The sequence below is a fragment of the Bufo bufo genome, chromosome 3 (genome assembly GCF_905171765.1).
Source record: "Bufo bufo chromosome 3, aBufBuf1.1, whole genome shotgun sequence".
Classification (NCBI taxonomy): Eukaryota; Metazoa; Chordata; class Amphibia; order Anura; family Bufonidae; genus Bufo; species Bufo bufo.
The window spans coordinates 670,810,855-670,834,102 of NC_053391.1; the positions used below are offsets into that span (position 1 = coordinate 670,810,855).

Genomic DNA, 23,248 nt, shown 5'->3' on the forward strand with positions numbered 1-23,248 from the left:
CCAATAAACGTATAGCCCATAAAATGCTTGAGGATGGGGGCATTCCCCAGAAACGTCACATCTACGTGTTTTGACCTACACAATTTTGTGGACTATGGTGATCATGTATCTGATTTATACCAGTTTTTGGTGTAATTAGGTCTCAGATTTTGTCACAGAGGTGTTTTGTGACAAAATCTGTAACTTTAGCCCGCTCTGTAACTAGTGCCCATCTCATTCATCATTTTCCATGCCAGTTTATGGCATGGAAAATGGCCTTAAACTACACCAGCAAGAGAGCCGGCGGCAGCAAGAGCCGAAGTTATGTTGAGGCCTGCTCCTCTACATAACTTTGGAACATCCACCGTATAATTCCACCGTAAATGTTCACCTATATGTATGAATGCGTATTTTGAGTGCATCTTTCGCATAGATGGCAGTGAGCCTTGCCAGCATGGAAATGCCTAGTCGTAAAGACCCCACATCCCTCACTCCGGGTAGAGGAACTAGACTATTGGAACAGATTGGGTATGGACTACTGCCAGGCTGAAGCCCACCATGTTGCTAATGGATCAAAGCCTATGTATTGCCAAACCCCCATTAGGGGTGTTTAGTCTCAGGCTAGCTACAACTGTGTGCAGCCCTTAGGTAGGTGCTCCTATGTGAGCTGTATTATGTTGGGTATGAGTTGAACCTAATCCTGAATGAGTTAGTCAATAAATGGGTTGACCAGGATTTTAGAAGCAATGGCCTATCTTCAAGAGACCCCAGAAGAGAATGAGCACAGCTTTGCAATAATTAGCTCCATCCACTAAGTAATGGCTAACCTCCGGCACTCCAGCTGTGGTAAAACTATAACTCCCAAGATGCACAGAACTGTTCTCAGAACTCCATTGAAATGAATGCAGCATGCTGGGAGTTGTATTTTCACCACAGCTGGAGTGCCGGAGGTTAGCCATCTCTGCTGGACTAATGAATGTCTGGCACTGGAGCTTCTATGAAACAGTTCATCGGCGGAGGTGTGAGGTTTCTCGTACACCCACTGATCAGATATTGATGGCCTATCATGAGGACCATCACTTGTAAATTTCCGGACAACAATCACAGACTGATAAACCTAAAGAGAGAACCGCAACTGCCATTTGTGATTGGACCTTGACGTTTAAGAGGCCGAGCCTCTTAAAACCTGAGAAGATTATTAGAGATGAGCGAAGTTCTTAAAAATTCGATTAGCTGCTTCTCCGAAATCTACAAAAAAAAATTGCTTCGTAATGAATTACTTCGTCATAAAGCGCATTTCTTTGTAAATAGTGGGTGCAATGACAGGGACTGGTGATTGCACCGCCCCCCATCGTTGAACCCCTCAGATGCCGCGTTCATCGCTGATTGTGGCATCTGAGATCAATATTAAGGCCTTTCAGGAGTTGATCAGTTAAAAAAAAAAAAAAAAAATTAATTAAATCATAGTTACCTCATCCATTTGAACGCGAAGTGGCAGCCATAGCCATTTTGCTTTAAGATCCAGTGCAAATTCTCACGTGGCGTGTGATGACTTCATCATCACATCGGCTGGTGTGGTGACGTCATACGTCACCGCGTACGAGATTCTGTGTGGGATCTTCAAGCAAGATGGTTGTGGCTGCCTCTTCGCGTTCAAATGGATGAGGTAACTTTCTTCTTTTTATTTTTACCACCATTTCATGGAAAATCTATTCGTTACCACGGAGTACAAGGAAATTCAGCTTCACAGTGAATCAACTTTTCCTGAAATTCGGATGGAGGTCCACTTCATGAACTTCGATTCGCTCAACGCTTAAGATTATGGCCAGTTCTCCCCAATTTCTCCTTCTACTTGAAGAGACCATCAGGGGCTGCGTATTTTACAAGGGAAGTCTGGGGATGCCTGTTCAATACCTGACTAGCTCAGTGGAAGGACACTCATCTACCAGACATTTATAGCCTATGCCATCTTCTACAGGTTACAGGCCATGACATATTGTAAGAACTGATCAACCTGTGGAGGAAAATATTCTCCACGACAAATCATCATCACTTTCTCAACCCCACAGCAAATTCACAACAGAATGCAGGTTTTACACTCTGCATATGTAGTACACAGTGATCTGACCTAGGTGTACCTGGGAAGCCAAACAAAAATGTGTCAGGTAGATAATTACAGCTATGTCATCATTATACCAATCTTCACCTACTTGGCAACTATCCCTTAACCTGTTTTGTGCCCATTTTTTATTAAACAGAAAGTTTGGCAGGGAGAAGCAACATCCAGCGAATGGTTCAAAAAGGACTTATTTTTTTAAGTGTTGGTGGTGTGTACTAATATGGACTACCACATCTTCTCAACATGAGGACTGCAGACAAAAGCATATTGCACCTACCATTGAGGGTGCCCTGTGTAGAAGCTATAGAGCCCCCCACACCTAGAGGACCTAACTGTAAGAGTGATTTCACAATTGCTCACCTGAAATGAGGAATCATCTAGGCCTGGAAGGTACCGTAGGTAAGAAGTCCAATGCCTGAGACAATCTGGAGCACTGGAGTAGCGGAAGCAAGTAGTGTAGAATAACAGTCCGGGTTGGTAACAGGTAAACACAGCAGTTTTAGGATAAGGCAGAAGCATGGTCAGGTAACAATCCAAGTTCGGTACACAAGTAAACGCAGCAGTTTAGGAGGACGCTCAGGAGCTAGATAGAGGCAGGAAGCACAATAATCTGGCAAGGTCTGGTTTATATAGGAGGTTCCAAACTGTGGCTGATTAGGCTAAACAGGCAGAGATTGTTCAAGACTAGGAAACTATTCACTAGGTTTAGGAGTGGAGCTGTTCTGAGTAGCCGGTAGCTCAGTGAGCAAGGCTACCGCCTGGGACACAGGGGTTTCCTGGAGTGACATCTTGTGCAGAGCTCCCCTAGAATATTATAAAACAAGCGTGAACCAAACCATTTTCACGGCAGTATATGAATTGGACCTCCACTGATTGCCAAAGTGTTGCCTGCTCACGTTTAATGAATCACGTTCTCTGCTTCATTAAATGGATAGTTGTTGGCATGTCAGGCGAGAAACATCAGAGAACAAACACCCTGCAACCATTGCTGGAAGAACACAAGCTGGTGGTCATAGTGTTATGGTCTTGGGAATGCTTTCGTGGCATGCTCTGGGCCACTCATCCATGTGGAAGGCAGTCTCAACCAATTTGGGTATGAATCCATCCTTGCAGATCACAAACACCTATACATGCTGATGGTCTTCCCTGAGACCTATTGGATCTTCCAGCAAGACAATGTGACATGGCTAGAAATGTCCGACATTGGTTGGAAGAGCATGAGCAAGACTTCCAAGTACTACCCTGGACCACTAATTCCTCAGACTTGAAACCAACTGAGCATCTGTGTGACCACGTCGATGGTCGTATTCACTCTATGGATCCCCCCATGCCCCCTCCAGCAGCTGTGGGATGCACTGTAGTCAGCATGGCTCCACATACCTGTGACAACCTACCATGACCTAATGAAGTCACTTCCAGCCCATCTAGCTTCTGTATGTACTGCACACGGCGGTTACTCTGGAGATTAGTTGGTGGTCAGAATATTGTGACTCGATTGTGTATTAGAAGCTGGATTCTTTATATATATTTTTATATATATTTTGCATAAACTCAAACCCAAATCATAACATTAGGTGAAAATTAAAGCAGAAGAACCTAAACCAAAGCATGGAGAAGCTAGAATAGTTCTACTAACAACTACTGTTACTTTATGGCTTTTATGCACATTCTTATGTATGGTTAGGGTGGTTACCTCTAGTGATCCACAAACCATAAGGTGGTGTTAGACATACCAATTCCCATGTATATGTGCAAAATCTACACCTAGGCCACCTATTAGGTTTTGATTTCACATGACCCCATATGTAATTACATTGCTCACTGGTGTACACAGAAGTGTGGGGGCCTCATTCCATTGCAAGTCCTCTTGAGAGGGGATCAATGCAGAGCCCCTCTCCACTTAATCACAAGGGGTATGTGATGGCCAATTTTGGGTGGAGCTTCTGCCTAGCATGTACCAACTGCAATGTTGGTACATATGGTGCTGTCTGGCTGAGGGGGCACTCTGTATAGGCCAGGGTATTTTAGGTACAGAGCTAGGGATTAAAGGAAAGAAAGGCCCAACTACAGCTCTACCAAGTCCTCTGGTGGTTCTCCATACTAGCTGGGGTCACTAATAGGGGAACACCCCTTCCTCTGTGATGTGCATCTGCCTAATGGTTGCCCTAATGGGTTAGTCAAGGATAATTACCTGTATAATTATTCCTCAGTGATGGCAACTTGGCTTCTATTTGGGTACAGTACTGATCAGTGACTCCAGCAGTGCTGCACTGTCCGTTGAAGTATGAGGTAGTCTGAAATCCACTTTCTTTCTCTGAATTCTGAATATTTATGCTATCACTCTACACAGGCTTGCTCCAATTGGGAACAGCCCCAAATTCCCTGCCTCTTTTCTGGCCCCATTCGCAGGACAGTTTCGCGAAAATGGTGACTGTCGGCAGATATGACCATCCATGTCCCTTATGCCAGAAGTGATCAGTGAGGCCGGTGGTTGAATTTATCGCACCTACCGTTCAGTCTACATTAACACCCCACTATAAAAAAAAAAAAAAAAAAGACAAACGTAGGCAATAGGAGGTGTTAAAATATAATAGTGTGCCGGACCGTTCTGCTTCATGATATTTACATGTAATCTGTTAAGGGATCAAGACCATAAACATCAGGGTTAATCTCCATTTAAAGGGGTTTTCTGGTTGGCATCAACATCCATTAAAATAATCCTTTACGAAAGTCGCTGTCATTTTCTAATGTATTTCTGTTCCCTTTATTGCTCTTGTCTTTCTTTACCGGCTGTAGTCACATGACCATGTCCAGGCAGCTCTTTCATATTTCCTGTGATGTTATGTCCATGGATGGGAGAGTGATAGGGGAGGATCTATATAACTAGCTAGGTGGGAGGAGCTATAATTTTGATAAGCATTGTTAGGGGCGGGGCAGGAGGTGTGGTAGAGAAAGAAGTGCATCATGGGTTTGGTTGGATACAGGAACAGGAAGTGCTACATACAGGATGGAAACAAACCAGAGGGATTGGTTTACATGGTGAAAACAGGTCAGGAGAGTCCAAACTGGAAAAAAAAAGCATGGGAAGAGGATGTAAGCAACTATCTGTTGTCTCATCACAAACAATAGGGGCATATCAGTAGGATATGCCCCTATTGTCTTATAGGTGCAGGTCCCACCGCTGGGACCCGCACCTATATCGAGAACAGAGCCTCGAAAGTGGTGGAGGTCGCACTGTGCATGCGAAACCGCCCTCTATTAATTTTCTCTAGGGGCCGACGAAAATGTCTCGGCTATTTCCGTCGGGCCCATATAAGTGAATGGGAGCAGTGGCCGGTTGTGCATAGTGCGCTCCTATTCACTTCTATGGGGAGAGCGCTTGGTGGTGGCTGGACCAGAGTCCTCCCGCCACCACTTTGCGGGGCTCCATTCTCGATATAGGTGCGGGTCCCAGCAGTGGGACCTGCACCTATAAGACAACCCCTTTAAGCCCCTTCTTAGGTGAATGGTATTAAGGCAAAATATTAAGTAAAAGAACTTAATAGAGGGTAAATAATCAGGACCTTGTGAAATTTCGAGTCATTAACTTAGAATATAAATATGCTATATACATTATAATTATAAGACATCCTCCAGCGTCTGCCCCGCAGCCTGGACCGTGAAGGCGGCTATAGAAATTTGTTTCTTGACTTCTTCCCATGCCAAGCGTTGGTCACTTTTGTTCTCAATGTCGAAGAGTGCGTCATAGATCCCAGGGAAAGATTCCCCCATATACTTATTATGACTGCTTGGAGCGTAGACGATGTGCCTGGAGAGAGCAAACCAAAGAAAAACATTTCAGGGGCTGTGCCTTTAAGGAAGAAAGATTATACCTAATATTATATTCTTTTGCAGAATTTATACTCAAAGGCTGTCTTCTTTTTATTGCTTGAATGCATTTGCAGCTCTGCAGATAGTCTTAATTAAAAATCCATCATTTTGTATGTACAGTTCCAATGCAGCAGATCTGTCTGTCTCCATGGTTACAGACTACAATCAAACTTGAGTAGTCTGATCCTGTAGTTCTATTGTTTTCTATCTGCCCCCTACCAAACATAATGTCGTGGCCAAAAGTTTTGAGACTGACACAAATTTTGGTTTTCCCACAGCTTGCCGTTTCAGTGTTTTATATGTTTTTTTTATTTTTTACTTTTATTGACAAGTTTGTTTGTCTAGTCTATGTTTATGCAAAGACACTTTTTTCTATACTTCTTCAGTTCACCTTGACATGCTAGATATCAGCTTCTGGGCCAAATCCTGACTGATGACAACCTGGTCTTCCCTAATCAGTGTTTGTAGTTTATCACAATTTCTGAGTTTTTGTTTGTCCACCCACTTTTTAAGGATTGACCAAAGGTTCTCAATGGGACTGGGAAGTTTTTTAGCCATGGACTCAAAATTTCAAGTTTTGTTCACTAAGCCACTTAGTTATTGTGACATGATGCCGGAAAAAGCATTGCTCATCATCATATTGTTCCTGGATGGTTGGGAGAAGTTGCTCTTGGAGGATGTTTTGATCCCATTCTTAAGGGTGGCAGGTGAAAGCAATGTAATAGTACCCACTCCCTTGGATGAGATGCATCCCCAGACACAAATAGTCTCAAGATGCTTTAAGCCTCTTTCACACGGGCGTTGCGAAAAAAGGTGCGGGTGCGGGAACATGTGCGATTTTTCCACGCGAGTGCAAAACATTGTAATGCGTTTTGCACTCGCGTGAGAAAAATCGCGCATGTTTGGTACCCAAACCCGAACTTCTTCACAGAAGTTCGGGCTTGGGATCGGTGTTCTGTAGAGTGTATTATTTTCCCTTATAACATGGTTATAAGGGAAAATAATAGCATTCTGAATACAGAATGCATAGTAAAATAGTGCTGGAGGGGTTAAAAAAAAATTAAAAATAATTTAACTCACCTTAATCCACTTGCTCGCGCAGCCCGGCATCTCTTCTGTCTTCTTTTTTGCTGTGTGCAGGAAAAGGACCTGTGGTGACGTGACTCCGGTCATCACATGGTCCGTCACATGATCCATCACCATGGTAAAAGATCATGTGACGGACCATGTGATGACCGGAGTGACGTCACCACAGGTCCTTTTCCTGCACACAGCAAAAAAGAAGACAGAAGAGAAGCCGGGCTGTGCGAGCAAGTGGATTAAGGCGAGTTTAATATTTTTTTAATTTTTTTTAACCCCTCCAGCGCTATGTATTCAGAATGCTATTATTTTCCCTTATAACCATATTATAAGGGAAAATAATAATGATCGGGTCCCCATCCTGATCGTCTCCTAGCAACCCTGCGTGAAAATCGCACCGCCTCCGCACTTGCTTGCGGATGCTTGCGATTTTCACGCAACCCCATTTCTATGGGGCCTGCGTTACGTGAAAAACGCACAAAGAGGAGCATGCTGTGATTTTCACGCAACGCACAAGTGATGCGTGAAAATCACCGCTCGTGTGCACAGCCCCATAGAAATGAATGGGTCAGGATTCAGTGTGGGTGCAATGCATTCAACTCACGCATCGCATCCGCGCGGAATACTAGCCCGTGTGAAAGGGGCCTTACTGTTGGCACACAGTGAGGTAAAGGCTCTTGGAACTTGGTGTGGTGTCAAGAAGGGCAGAAAAGAAGCCACTGTTCTCCAAGAAAAACATCAAGGAAAGGCTGACATTCTGTAGGAAGTACAGGGATTGGACTGCAGAGGACTGGGGTAAAGTGACTTACTATGATCAAGGCTCTTCAGACTGTTTAGGACATCTGGAAACATGATTGTCCAGAGAAGGAAAGTTGAGCACCTCCATAAATGCCATGTCATGTCAACATTAAAGCATCCTGAGACCATTTATGTGTGGGGTTGCTTCTGATGTAAGATAGTGTGTTCACTCACAATTTTGCCTAAGAAAACTGCCATGAATAAAGAATTGGATCCAAACGTCCTTCAAGAGAAATTTCTCCCAACAATTCTGGAGCAATTTGGTGATCAGCAATGCATGATGGAGCACAATGTCTCAAAGCAAAAGTGGGTCAGTGAACAAAACATTGACATTTTGAGTCCATGGCCAGAAAACTCCATAGATCTCGATCTCATTGAGAACCTGGGGTCAGTCCTCAAAAAGCAGGTGGCTGAACAAAAGCACAGAAATTGTGATAAACTGCAAGCAGTGATTAGGCTAGAATAGGTTGTCATTAGTGTTGAGCGAACTTCTGTTTTAAGTTCGGCGTCTAAAGTTCGGCTTCTGGTTAGCGGAGAATCCCGATATGGATATCGAATTCCGTTGTGGTCCGTGGTAGCAGAATCAATAATGGCCGATTATTGATTCCGCTACCACGGACCACAACGGAATTCGGAATCCATATCGGGATTCTCCGCTAACCGGAAGCCGAACTTTAGACGCCGAACTTAAAACAGAAGTTCGCTCAACACTAGTTGTCATCAGTCAAGATTTGGACCAGAAGCTGATATTCAGCATGCTAGGTCAACATTCAGACGTCTTAAAAAAAGAAAGGTCAACACTCAAAATATTGTGTTTTTGCATAAACTTGATGTATTTGTCAATAAAAATGAAAAAACCTGACATGCTTATAACTGTACCTCAGTATAGCACAGAAATATCCAACAAAAGATCCAAAAACACTGAAGCAGCAAACTGTGTAAAATGAAAAAAATTGTGTCAAGACTTTTGGCCATGACTGTACAGTATATTAGCAGGTGAAGAAAACCTCTATTCCTCTTACTGGAGCTTCTCTTCTGTCAGGCACATTTTGCTACTTCAGGTTTCCTAGCAATGCCTCGACTCTCTTAGTGACTACCATTTGAGTACATGTAGCTATGCACACTGAACTGGTCAAAGGAAGCTACACAGACAGGATTCGCGTTTCTCATACTCAGGAAGCACGAGAAGATTGCAGAAGAAATTAGAGCCTCAGAAATACAGTATAAAAACAAGAAAGATTGAGAGTACAATCTATAATAGGAGGCTTAATTCGTTTCTGGCCCCAAAGTAATATCTGTACAGTCTGTAATATGGTCCCCATCTACCATGTGCTGCTTATAATCATGGTGGCAATGGGACCTTTGACCTTCTTACCTGTAGAAGGGACGTCCAGGTAAACCCAAAGGGTCAATAAATGCTCTCTCCAAGTACATTAGCTGATCATTCACAGACCGAACTTCTAGAGGGCTGTAATAAAGATATACTAAATGTAACTTGAAATGAAGAGATATCAGATTAGATGGATAAGGCTATTTTTATATCCGCAGCTCGGAGATCCGCCAAAAATGCAGAGTTTTGTGTCTGTCCGATTCTCTGCATTTTTGCCAAAATGCGGCTGGATCTCCACTGGGCCCCATTATACTTAGTGGGGCCAGCAGGTATTCGGTTTGCATCCAGCAGTGCCGGATCCAGAGAAATATGGCAGGCTGTTCTCTGCCAGAACAGCCTACCGGAATCGCTGTCGCCAATGGTAAAGTGGTCTTCATAGAATAGATAGATAGACAACAATTTATGAAATAGATAGGATCAGATTGTTATTTTGAATAGTTGCTTATTTCCTACCACTCATCTCAGGAAAAGTCAAACCAAGAGCGAAAGGTAAAAAAGGACACATCTGTACAAATAATTCCTAGCACTGAACCCATCCCTGGTGTCCATGAAAGCCCAGTCTATGAGGTCTAATAGCTTAGTGACGTTTTTCCTGGTGCCCCGTGGTTGTTGCTCCACGTCGGTGTTGAACTTTAAGCCTTAGGCATAGACCCATGGGGTCCAGTAGTTTAGTGTCCTCATCACTGTTGTTCATGACAATCCAGTGTATGGTGTCTGATAGTTTAGTGCCATTTGCCCTGGTGTCCAAGGGTTTGGTGCCCACTCTTATCTGTCCGATTGCTACATTACTGGATGTAATCATGCCTCATTTATTTCTCTAGTTCTAATCATTTCTCAGTGACCACAAAAATTGCATCTAATGGACCCTGAACGTCTACACAGTTTTATAAATTCTGTTATTTCAGGTCTGTTTTACACAATGTGTTTGTGACTTTCTGATCACTGGTTTTGGAAAAACAGGTCTATCCAAAAATTAAAAACCCCTCTACCAAGCATTTATCCGAGGATTCATAGCATACACCTCCCATGGTGCAGTATAAACCATGCGAAAATCTTTTACTCACTTTCTAACATCAAGTTCTTTCAACCTCGTGTGAAATGATGCAGAAGATTTTGTGAAATTTTCAATGGCAGAAAAAAGTGCCTCTGGATAAAAAATAAAAAGATAATAAATTATTGAGATATTATATATATATATATAAATAATCATTGATGGACTGAAAGGTGCAGTACCACTTTTTCACCACAAACATCAGCAATTTCTTAGAAGATACAATACAACAGCGCCCTTAATTAAAAATGCTAATGCAACAACTCTGAAAAGCAGTAACTTTGGAATGAAGAGCATGCAGACAAGTAGAAAAACCTACATTTTAATGGGAAATGACACCAAGCAACACTTACCGTTATATTAACTTACCAAAGGAGACATTATAGGTCGCTAATTGCAGCTCATGTTTCTGTGCTATGTTGTGTACGACGTTGGCGTAATTATTCAGTGCGCCTGCATAGTCTTGGGCGTTGAAGGGGATAACCACCTCATTAGCCAGGTCAAAGACGAGCCCACCTCGCACTTTCGCCACTGCCAGGTGATTTTTATAACTGGGGTCATAGAATTTATCCACAATCTCAAAGGTCTCATAGACACTGTGGTAGACGGGGTAGCCGCTGTACCTTCCCTCTTTCTAAACAAAAAATATATATAAAAAATTATGAGCAAGAAAGATAAAATTATCAATGTGATCTCAGTTGCCACAAATAAAAAAATAATAATACTTTTTTAAAAACTCCAGAACTCCACCTTAAATAAATGTCTGCCATGAGGTCATAACATTTTTGTGTAGGGGTTTCATCTCAATCTCCAAATTCCCTGCTTCCATTCACACATTCATAGACTTGATAAAATGCAAGCTGCCTGTAGCCACCACTAGGGGGAGCTGAGTGCATAATATATTATACTGCCAGTATTTAAAGGGGTCCTCCAGCATTCCAAAATTCATGGGTTATCCTTAGATCAGTGGTGGTCCAACTCTCGGTTGCCCCCACTTCAGCTGATTACACGCACTTGCTCTGTACTTTTCATAGTGGCCATACATGGTATTGCAGATCAGTCCCGTTTACTTGAATAGGTCAGGGTTGCTGTGTGCCAAGCTAATTGTGCTGAGTTGTTCTGGTAAACAAAGGAGGCGACGTGGTCATGGCACCTTCAATCAGCTGATCTGTAGGAGTACCAAGAGACAGACCAACCCCAGCAAATTGACGTTAATGACCTATCTTAGGAATGGAACATGGATTTTTAAAGATAACCCCTTTTACCAAACATTTATTAAATTCTACTTTTACAAAAACACATTTTTTCTTGCTCTGGTGCACAGTCCCTTGAGTATGTGAGCATGGTGTAATACTTTATTTCTCCTGCAGGGGAGCTGTTGGGAAACTAAACAACTATTGCACAGATCAGAGTTGATCCCTCGGGGTAGCCAACAGTAGAAGGGCCTGTTACATCTGTGTAACAAAATGGGATTGTGCAAAGTGGACAAAAGCTATATTTTTTCCAATTTTTACCAGCTTTGAGCTGAGATGAAGCAGGTGACGTCTCATGAAGCAGTTTTTAACTTACTTGTTCTTGGACCTGTTTTTATTTTGTTGCTGTTGCCAGTTTCAGACTTCTATAATTACAGCATTTAAGTCGTCAGGGTGGCATTTTGCTTCAGGAACAGATATTTTACTTGTCACTCGATAGAACTGCAGGGTGACTCAATGCGATTATACACACGAACCCTTCCTCCCACTTACCAGGTGCTGGAGAAAAAAGCACTCACCGAATTTTTTGTGTAGCGAGCTCTTCCAGAGACGATGCCAAGACGCTGAAAAAATACTTCAAAATCATTTCCTGACCCCAGCTTGTTTATCCTTAATGGGAAAAACATGAGAAATAGAAATCATTATATAACGGCACATGCATCAGTATAAGGGCCCACAATGTCTGTGTGATTGGCACAATGAACTAGTAAAGCTGGACTATCCCACTGTCTCCTGGGCTGGCATGGGCACCGCTCCACTCACCCTTCTATGGTTATTCCTGTGCTGGTGGTCCGGACCCGCTGCCACCCCTCTACCCTCACCCAGCGGGCCATACCGCCAGAATCCTGACCTTCATCTTTAGCTGCAGGCTCCTCAGCCCGACCTACAAGTGCTTCCCAGCTCTTAACGGGCCAGTATGCATACCATTATTCTTCCCCAGCCTATGGCTACAATATGGTAGTTTAGGCACCTTCCCTTGTAAAAAAAAGTGCCTGAGCAATAGGTTGATATAGTTTGCTTGTCCCTGCATAACGTATACTCTACCGTTTGTCTGCCTGTGTACCGACTTGACCTCTGCCTGATTATTGTGTTGAACCTTTGCTGCTTGCCCTGACCTTGGACCTGTTTCTCGGATTTCCACATACTCTGCCCACCCTGACTTCGGCCTGTTACTGACTACAAGTTTTGCCTGATCCCTTGGTGCTCTACACCAGTGTCTCTGACCCTGTGGGTCAACTGTCAACCACACAGTAACTACTCCTAGAGGTAGCAGCCTGGTGGCTCAATTTTAAGTGAAGTCAAGATCCCTGGAGAGGGGTTAAAAAGGTGAATACCAGGGGACTTCGAGGAGAACGCCCTTAGTTTTAGCCTAAAATAAACCTGTTGGTTGACACAGTGGTTCCATACCCACAGCCCATAACACCTGGTTTGTGTGCACTGGAATGTATTGTTGAAATGCACAAGTTATCTATCCTGCACAATCGTCTTCACAAGTTCTTTGGATAAAAAGGCACCACCATTCCCCAGAGTAGTCTCCAGCTATGACTTTTCCACCTTTGGAGCTAGGGAAGGGTCCATGCTGCAAGGAGGAGGAGAGGGATGTTTAATCTGTCTCTCTCCTTCCTAATTGTGTCATGCCCTGCTCGGACGGTGTGCGGAGGTCTGTCAGATTGGCAGCACGTGTCTAACCATTTGTTTTGTTTTGTTTTGGAATCATGCCGGATCCGCCTTCCTTCAGGTGCTCGGGTTATAGAATTCAGTCTGGCCTTGGATTCAAGGAAGGAAGGATTGTCTGTTTCAGCTCAGATAAGTTTGGTTTCTGTTTTTGTTATTTGCGGTCTAGGCTGTTTGTGTGTCTTCTGCCCCTTCTCCCCTTTCACCATCTCAGGGATTCTAGGGTGTTTGCAGTCCAGGCACGAGGACACATTATTCCTACCATCAAGGTCTGAATGTGGGCTTAGCAGCGTAGGGACAGAAGTCAGGGATATGCTAGGAGGTGACCATTCCCCAGCATCTCGCCTAGACACTTGTTTATTTGGTTGTCTGTATATCTGAGATACTGTCCACCGTGACATTATAACCCGCCATACTGTGACTGCCATTACTCAGCGGTTTTGTGATGGCGTTAATTGATGCACTGGTTGACCGCATGCAGGGATTATCCCTAGAGGTTGCGGATCTGCGTAGTTCGGTCACACAGTGACAGAGTGTTCTGGCATCAGGTGCAGGTCAAATTGGTGGGGAGCCTAAAGTCGCTCTTCCCGAGAAATTTACAGGGGGTGCAGATTATTTTTTTCGCTTTCAAGAGTCATGCAAATTGTATTTTCGACTGCGTCCATTTTAGTCAGGTGATGAAATTCAAAGGGTTGGTATAATCATGTCTCTGCTAAAAGGGGACGCGCAATCCTGGGCTTTTTCTCTGCCGCCCGGTTCTCTGGCCCTCCGGTCGGTGGAGGAATTTTTCAAAGCCCTGGGATTGATTTACGATGACCCAGATCGGGTCTCGATGGCAGAATCTAAATTGCGTAACTTATTACAGGGTAAACATACTGCAGAGGTTTACTGCATAGAGTTTAGGAGATGGGCTACTGAGTCGGGGTGGAACGACCCCGCGTTACGTAGTCAGTTTTGTCAGGGGTTATCTGAGAGGTTGAAAGATGCTCTGGCTTTTCAGGAGTACCCGGATACTCTAGAGAATGCAATGTCTTTGGCTATACGGTTGGATAGACGTATCAGAGAGAGGTGTAAGGGTCCCTCCGTGCAAGGGATCCCTTCTGCGTGTGGTTTTGTCTCACCTGCTGCCCAGGGTGATATTACTTATAACTCTGGGGTAGGGGAGGAACCCATGCAGTTGGGTCAAATATCTTTTCGTTCTGGTAGGAGAAACTTTAGGAGATTACATAAATTATGTTACTACTGTGGTAAAAGTGACCATTTTGTTTTTGCTTGTCCTTTTGTTAAACCGCATGATGATATGAAAGAAAAAAAAACCCGTCCTGACTCTTGGTAGCGTGAATGGAGTAGTGGAACAAGCAAATATGCAAGCTCCCTGTAATTCTCGTTTTCTCCTTCCAGCTATGGTGGCGCTAGACTCAAGAAAATTTTTTGTTGAGGTATTCATTGACTGTGGTGCTGGGCTAAACCTTATTGACTTTATTTTCCTTCAAAATCTGGGTCTAAGTACGTGCACTTTAGAAAGGGAGATTCCGGTGTTTGCAATAGATTCTTCACCTCTTTCTCAAAGGAGTCTCACTCATATTGCACATGGTATTCAGTTGAGGTTGGGTGATTCACATGTAGAGCTTATTTCTTGTTTTGTCATGAGGAATTTGCCTGCTCCTATAGTCCTAGGTTTACCGTGGTTGACAAAACATAATCCAATTATTGATTGGCAGGCAAGACAATTTATTGGTTGGGGAGAGTTTTGTTCGGAGAATTGTCTTGGCACATCTGGGGTGTCCACTGCGGTTCTACCTCAATATCTCTCAGACTTTGCGGATGTCTTTTTGGAGGGTGGGACTCAGGAATTGCCCCCTCATCGGGACTATGCTTGTCCTGTTAATCTCATCCCAGGAGCTAAGTTGCCAAAGTCTCGCCTTTACAATCTTTCCCAACCTGAAAGAGAGGTCATGCGAAAGTATATCGCCGAGAGTTTGGCAAAAGGTCATATTAGGCCATCTAAGTCTCCGGTGGCAGTAGGTTTTTTCTTTGTTAAGAAAAAGGATGGATCACTGAGACAGTGTTTGGATTTTCGGGAATTGAACCGTATTATGGTCCGGGATCCGTATCCCCTTCCTTTGATCTCCGACCTTTTTGATCAGATTGTTGGTGCTAGGGTGTTCTCCAAGTTGGATTTGAGAGGGGCCTACAATCTGATCAGAATCAAGGAAGGGGATGAGTGGAAGACGGCCTTCAATACGCACGAGGGTCATTTTGAGAATCTGGTTATGCCTTTTGGGTTGACGAACGCGCCAGCGGTATTTCAGAGATTCGTCAATGACATTTTTCATCACTTGGTGGGGAGGTTCGTGGTAGTTTACTTAGATGACATTTTAATTTACTCTCCTGATCTGAAGACCCATCAGGATCATGTGAGACAGGTTTTGACGATCCTTCAGGAGAATAAATTATATGCCAAATTGGAAAAATGTGTGTTTTCGTGCAGGAGCTACAGTTTTTGGGATATCTGCTTTCCGACTCTGGTTTCCGTATGGACCCCGAAAAGGTCCGGGCAGTTCTGGAATGGGACCGACCAGAGAATCAGAAAGCTTTGATGCGGTTTTTGCGGTTTACTTACTATTATAGAAAATTTATTCTGAACTATTCCACCATTGTTAAACCTCTGAGTGATATGACAAAGAAGGGCACTGACGTCTCTGTTTGGTCGGAGGAGGCATTACAGGCCTTTTAGACTATTAAGGAGTGTTTTGCGTCTGCTCCCAGTCTGTTGCAGCCCGATGTGTCTCAGCCATTCGTGGTGGAGGTGGATGCATCAGAGGTGGGGGTGGGAGCTGTGCTGTCGCAGGGTTCTTCTCCTGGCAAGTGGGTCCCGTGTGCTTTTTTTTCTAAGAAGCTCTCGGTCGCCGAGAGGAACTATGATGTAGGAGATAGAGAGTTGCTGGCTATAAAGTTGGCCTTTGAGGAATGGCGTCACTGGTTGGAGTGGGCTTCTCACCCCGTTACTGTTTATACGGATCATAAGAATTTGGCTTACCTGCAATCTGCCAAGCGTCTGAATACTAGGCAGGCCAGATGGTCACTGTTTTTTACCAGGTTCAATTTTGTTGTTAATTTTCGTCCGGGGGTCAAAAACATCAAGGCAGATGCGTTGTCTCGCAATTTTCCTGGGGGAGGTGATTCAGAGGATCCTGCTCCGATTTTGGCTGACGGGGTTGTGGTTTCAGCTCTGTATCCCGAATTGGAGATGGAGGTGTTGGGAGCTCAGGAGGGGGCTCCTGGTTCTTGTCCCCCAGGGAGGTTGTTTGTTCCCGAAGAACTGCGATACAAGGTTTTCAAGGAACATCACGATACTGTCCTTGCCGTACATCCTGGTGGCAAGTCCACCTGTGACCTTGTGTCCCGGAGGTTCTGGTGGCCCGGGTTACGTAGGAGCATTGAGGATTACGTGGCAGCTTGTGAGACCTGTGGACGATCTAAGGTTGCTTATACTCGACCGGCTGGTTCACTCCTTCCTTTATCTATTCCGTCTCGTCCTTGGACACACTTGTCCATGGACTTTATTACGGATCTACTGAGTTCCTCGGGGAAAACAGTAATTTTGGTGGTAGTTGACCGTTTTAGCAAGATGACTCATTTTATATCGTTAACTAGTCTGCCCAATGCCAAGACTCTTGCGCAAATTTTTGTTGATAATATCGTGAGATTTCTGATAGGGGCATGCAGTTTGTCTCCAGGTTCTGGAGGGCGTTCTGCTCTTGGCTTGGCATTCAACTTTCGTTCTCTTCGGCTTTCCATCCGCAGTCGAATGGACAGACGGAGCGTACTAATCAGAACCTGGAGACCTACTTGAGGTGCTTTGTGGCGGAGAATCAGGAGGACTGGTCCTCATTCCTGCCCCTAGCGGAGTTTGCTTTGAATAACCGTAGGCAGGAATCCACAGGTAAGTCACCATTTTTTGGCGCATATGGTTTTCATCCTCAGTTTGGTACCTTTTCGGGGACTAGTTCCTCTGGCCAGAGGAGGAAAGGTTTTCTTCTACCTTGTCTTCTATCTGGTGGAGGATACAAGTGAATTTGGAGATGATGGGTGAGAGATATAAGCGAATGGCTGACAGGAGACGTGTAACTGGTCCGGACCTGTGTGAGGGTGATCTGGTGTGGTTGTCCACTAAAAATATTAAATTGAGAGTGCCATCTTGGAAACTGGGCCCAAGATTTATCGGCCCGTACAAAATATCTGCGGTGATCAATCCAGTAGCGTTTCGGCTGGATCTTCCGCAGACTTGGAGGATCCATGATGTGTTCCATAGATCTTTATTGAAAAAATATGTGAGACCGGTGGAACCATCGCCATTGCCTCCTCCTCCTGTTCTGGTCGATGGGAATTTGGAGTTCGAGATCTCCAGGATTCTTGACTCTAGAGTTCTTCGGGGTTCCCTTCAGTACCTGGTACACTGGAGGGGATACGGCCCCGAGGAGAGGATGTGGGTTCCGGCGCTGGAGGTCAGCGCCAGCCGACTGGTTAGGGCTTTTCACAGAGTCCACCCGGATAAGGTTGGTCCGGGGTGCCCGGAGGTCACCCGTAGAAGGGGGGGTACTGTCATGCCCTGCTCAGACGGTGTGCGGAGGTCTGTCAGATTGGCAGCACGTGTCTAACCATTTGTTTTGTTTTGGAATCATGCTGGATCCGCCTTCCTTCAGGTGCTCTGGATGGGGTCATTGGCTTAAATTGCCTTCACTCCCAGAGGGCCGCGCGGGTTATAGAATTCAGTCTGGCCTTGGATTCAAGGAAGGAAGGATTGTCTGTTCCAGCTCAGATAAGTTTGGTTTCTGTTTTTGTTATTTGCGGTCTAGGCTGTTTGTGTGTCTTCTGCCCCTTCTCCCCTTTCACCATCTCAGGGATTCTAGGGTGTTTGCAGTCCAGGCACGAGGACACATTATTCCTACCATCAAGGTCTGAATGTGGGCTTAGCAGCATAGGGACAGAAGTCAGGGATATGCTAGGAGGTGACCATTCCCCAGCATCTCGCCTAGACACTTGTTTATTTGGTTGTCTGTATATCTGAGATGCTGTCTGCCGTGACAGATTGATTGTCACAGACGTACCAAGACATACGGACGTTCCCTCTACAGGCGGCACGAGATCTGGGGGACTGGCAACACGTGATTTGATCTGACATGTTTTCCTTTTGGATCAAATGAAGTCTGTGTTGTTTCTGGTGCTTGCCACAACTTCTTTCCCCAGGTGTGGCTATTGTGGTCTTTTTACCTTCTCTATTTACTGTTGTTTTTCCCACTATGCTATTACGTTTATAGCTTCTGTTGGACTTGTGGTTAGCTTGTGTTTGGTTCTCGGCTGAGTTCCTGGTGCTACCAAAGCTTTATTAAAGATAAGGGATTCCTTTCCATTTTGTGTATATATATATATATATATATATATATATATATATATATATATTTATATATTACACAGTACAGACCAAAAGTTTGGACACACCTTCTCATTCAAAGAGTTTTCTTTATTTTCATGACTATGAAAATTGTAGATTCACACTGAAGACAACAAAACTATGAATTAACACATGTGGAATTATATACATAACAAACAAGTGTGAAACAACTGAAAATATGTCATATACTAGGTTCTTCAAAGTAGCCACCTTTTGCTTTGATTACTGCTTTGCACACTCTTGGCATTCTCTTGATGAGCTTTAAGAGGTAGTCCCCTGAAATGGTTTTCACTTCACAGGTGTGCCCTGTCAGGTTTAATAAGTGGGATTTCTTGCCTTATAAATGGGGTTGGGACCATCAGTTGTGTTGAGGAGAAGTCAGGTGGATACACAGCTGATAGTCCTACTGAATAGACTGTTAGAATTTGTATTATGGCAAGAAAAAAGCAGCTAAGTAAAGAAAAACGAGTGGCCATCATAAGAAATGAAGGTCAGTCAGTCAGCCAAAAAATTGGGAAAACTTGTAAAGTAAGGGCTATTTGACCATGAAGGAGAGTGATGGGGTGCTGCGCCAGATGACCTGGCCTCCACAGTCACCGTACCTGAACCCAATCGAGATGGTTTGGGGTGAGCTGGACCGCAGAGTGAAGGCAAAAGGGCCAACAAGTGCTAAGCATCTCTGGGAACTCCTTCAAGACTGTTGGAAGATCATTTCAGGGGACTACCTCTTTAAGCTCATCAAGAGAATGCCAAGAGTATGCAAAGCAGTAATCAAAGCAAAAGGTGGCTACTTTGAAGAACCTAGAATATGACATATTTTCAGTTGTTTCACACTTGTTTGTTATGTATATAATTTCACATGTGTTAATTCATAGTTTTGATGCCTTCATAGTCATGAAAATAAAGAAAACTCTTTGAATGAGAAGGTGTGTCCAAACTTTTGGTCTGTACTGTATATATAAATATATATATGTGTTGCCTTTCCCTGTAGTTTGTCATTTGGCCTGAGGGAGACTCCTGTTCGTCCTTCCCTTTGGATGAACAGGTAGACTCAGTCCTGACATTAGTTCCAGGGTCCTATAGGGTGAGATAGGATTCTAGGTATACGGTGTATGAACTTGCTTACATTTCGGGCCTGTTCTGGAGTTAGGGTTTTCTCTAGGAGGCTCCCTAGTTTCCAGGCCTTATTCTGGTATCCCCTTTTCCCTCCTATGCTCGGTGTGGTGTTTTCCTCCCTCACACGAGCGTGACATTGATAAAGCCATACAAAAAATGACTATGCAGGAACTGGCCCTGTCAATTAGGAAGGAAAGGGAGAGGCAAGCAAATAAGGCAGGAGGAGCAAGGGTGCACAGAGTGGCTTGGGCCCACCCTCAGTGCACTTAACTGCTTATTTGCATGTGGAATAAAAGTAGTTTTTCTCCAGAATGATGAAATGGATCACTAAGTGAAAGTTATCATTGCATTCAGCTGAGCTAGTCCTCGCCACATATAACTTTCATAGCACATCATAAAAATGTCCTGCTCTAAAAGATTTGTGGTGCATACAGTAGATCAGGCATATATTATAATACTCTAGGTCTGAATTGTGAATCACATTACCTTGGTGCGTCCTTATAGTCTGTCCAGTTATTTTTTTGGTGCCAGCTTTCATAGAGGGATTTACCTTCAAATCCTTCATCTGGGCTAGGAATCTAAGGAGATTTGCAAACAAATGGAAAGGAGCTTATTGACCAAGAATTCAAGAAGATCTCATTCATTGATTTAAGGTAGAGCTTGGTGTTTCTGGTTGGAGTAGAGGACCATCTAATATGCATGGGGTTGTCCAAACTCTCCTTCAATGACAGATTTTGGATTTTAACATGCCCGATCCTTTGCTCCTGGGGAGCTAAGCAGATGCCAGAGGTGTCTGCCAGCGGCCTATTCCTCTTGCCCTATTGATAAAACATCTCTTTCTGGGGGAAGTCAGGAAGGATCATTGTCTGCCAACAGCTATCTAAGGTGCATGGACAATGAGGTGGAAGTGGCAACCTTTGTAGCACTCTTTGGCCTCTTTCACACGGGCGTTGCGGGAAAATGTGCGGGTGCGTTGCGGGAACACCCGCGATTTTTCCGCGTGAGTGCAAAACATTGTAAAGCGTTTTGCACTCGCGTGAGAAAAATCACGCATGTTTGGTACCCGAACTTCTTCATAGAAGTTCGGGCTTGGGTTAGGTGTTGTGTAGATGTTATTATTTTCCCTTATAACATGGTTATAAGGGAAAATAATAGCATTCTGAATACAAAATGCTTAGTGGGTGATTAATTGAGGGTTAAAAAAAAATAAAAAAAATAAACTTACCTTCTCCTCTTGTTCGCGTAGTTCCCGGTCTCTTCTTTACTTCTTTAATGATGAGCTGTGGGCTAAAGGACCTTTGGTGACGTCAGATCACATGCTCCAATCACATGGTCCATCACCGTGGTGATGGACCATGTGATTGGAGCATGTGATCTGACGTCACCACAGGTCCTAGCCGGTAGTTCATCATTATAGAAGAGAGCATGTGATCTGACATCACCACAGGTCCTAGCCGGTAGTTCATCATTATAGAAGTAAAGAAGAGACCGGGAACTACGCGAACAAGAGGAGAAGGTGAGAGTTAATTTTTTTTATATTTTTTTAACCCTCAATTGATCACCTACTAAGCATTCTGTATTCAGAATGCTACACTGCTCAAAAAAATAAAGGGAACACAAAAATAACACATCCTAGATCTGAGTTAATTAAATATTCTTCTGAAATACTTTGTTCTTTACATAGTTGAATGTGCTGACAACAAAATCACACAAAAAATTTAAAATGGAAATCAAATTTTTCAACCCATGGAGGTCTGGATTTCGAGTCACACTCAAAATTAAAGTGGAAAAACACACTACAGGCTGATCCAACTTTGATGTAATGTCCTTAAAACAAGTCAAAATGAGGCTCAGTAGTGTGTGTGGCCTCCACGTGCCTGTATGACCTCCCTACAACGCCTGTGCATGCTCCTGATGAGGTGGCGGACGGTCTCCTGAGGGATCTCCTCCCAGACCTGGACTAAAGCATCTGCCAACTCCTGGACAGTCTGTGGTGCAACGTGACGTTGGTGGATAGAGCGAGACATGATGTCCCAGATGTGCTCAATTGGATTCAGGTCTGGGGAACGGGCGGGCCAGTCCATAGCATCAATGCCTTCGTCTTGCAGGAACTGCTGACACACTCCAGCCACATGAGGTCTAGCATTGTCTTGCATTAGGAGGAACCCAGGGCCAACCACACCAGCATATGGTCTCACAAGGGGTCTGAGGATCTCATCTCGGTACCTAATGGCAGTCAGGCTACCTCTGGCGAGCACATGGAGGGCTGTGTGGCCCTCCAAAGAAATGCCACCCCACACTATTACTGACCCAATGCCAAACCGGTCATGCTGGAGGATGTTGCAGGCAGCAGAACGTTCTCCACGGCGTCTCCAGACTCTGTCACATCTGTCACGTGCTCAGTGTGAACCTGCTTTCATCTGTGAAGAGCACAGGGCGCCAGTGGTGAATTTGCCAATCTTGGTGTTCTCTGGCAAATGCCAAACGTTCTGCACGGTGTTGGGCTGTAAGCACAACCCCCACCTGTGGACGTCGGGCCCTCATATCACCCTCATGGAGTCTGTTTCTGACCGTTTGAGCAGACACATGCACATTTGTGGCCTGCTGGAGGTCATTTTGCAGGGCTCTGGCAGTGCTCCTCCTGTTCCTCCTTGCACAAAGGCGGAGGTAGCGGTCCTGCTGCTGGGTTGTTGCCCTCCTACGGCCTCCTCCACGTCTCCTGATGTACTGGCCTGTCTTCTGGTAGCGCCTCCATGCTCTGGACACTACGCTGACAGACACAGCAAACCTTCTTGCCACAGCTCGCATTGATGTGCCATCCTGGATAAGCTGCACTACCTGAGCCACTTGTGTGGGTTGTAGACTCCATCTCATGCTACCACTAGAGTGAAAGCACCGCCAGCATTCAAAAGTGACCAAAACATCAGCCAGGAAGCATAGGAACTGAGAAGTGATCTGTGGTCACCACCTGCAGAACCACTCCTTTATTGCTAATTGCCTATAATTTCCACCTGTCGTCTATCCCATTTGCACAACAGCATGTGAAATTGATTGTCACTCAGTGTTGCTTCCTAAGTGGACAGTTTGATTTCACAGAAGTGTGATTGACTTGGAGTTACATTGTGTTGTTTAAGTGTTCCCTTTATTTTTTTGAGCAGTGTATTATTTTCCCTTATAACCATGTTATAAGGGAAAATAATACTATTTACAGAACACCGATCCCAAGCCCGAACTTCTGTGAAGAAGTTCGGGTCTGGGTACCAAACATGCGCGATTTTTCTCACGCGAGTGCAAAACGCATTACAATGTTTTGCACTCATGCGGAAAAATCGCGGGTTTTCCCACAACGCACCCTCACATTTTCCCGCAACACCCGTGTGAAAGAGGCCTTAAGGCCCCTTTCACACAGGCGTTGTGGATTGGGGCCGGATGCGTTCAGGGTGCGTTCAGTGAAACTCGCACC

At 44.4% G+C, this 23,248-nt stretch overlaps 1 protein-coding gene across 1 annotated transcript in view; it reads right to left on the reverse strand.

The window, feature by feature from the left end:
• Positions 1-5,589: 5,589 nt before the first annotated feature.
• LOC120996449 (putative N-acetylated-alpha-linked acidic dipeptidase) overlaps positions 5,590-23,248 on the reverse strand; it is a 68,599-nt gene continuing 50,940 nt past the window's right edge. Inside the window, exons 14-19 of the mRNA XM_040426361.1 lie at positions 20,272-20,363; positions 12,059-12,149; positions 10,657-10,921; positions 10,301-10,382; positions 9,222-9,314; positions 5,590-5,906 (exon numbers count right to left, since the gene is read on the reverse strand). Coding sequence (XP_040282295.1) covers positions 5,717-5,906; positions 9,222-9,314; positions 10,301-10,382; positions 10,657-10,921; positions 12,059-12,149; positions 20,272-20,363 — 813 coding nt within the window. The 3' untranslated portion in view covers positions 5,590-5,716. The remainder of the gene's footprint in view (positions 5,907-9,221; positions 9,315-10,300; positions 10,383-10,656; positions 10,922-12,058; positions 12,150-20,271; positions 20,364-23,248) is intronic.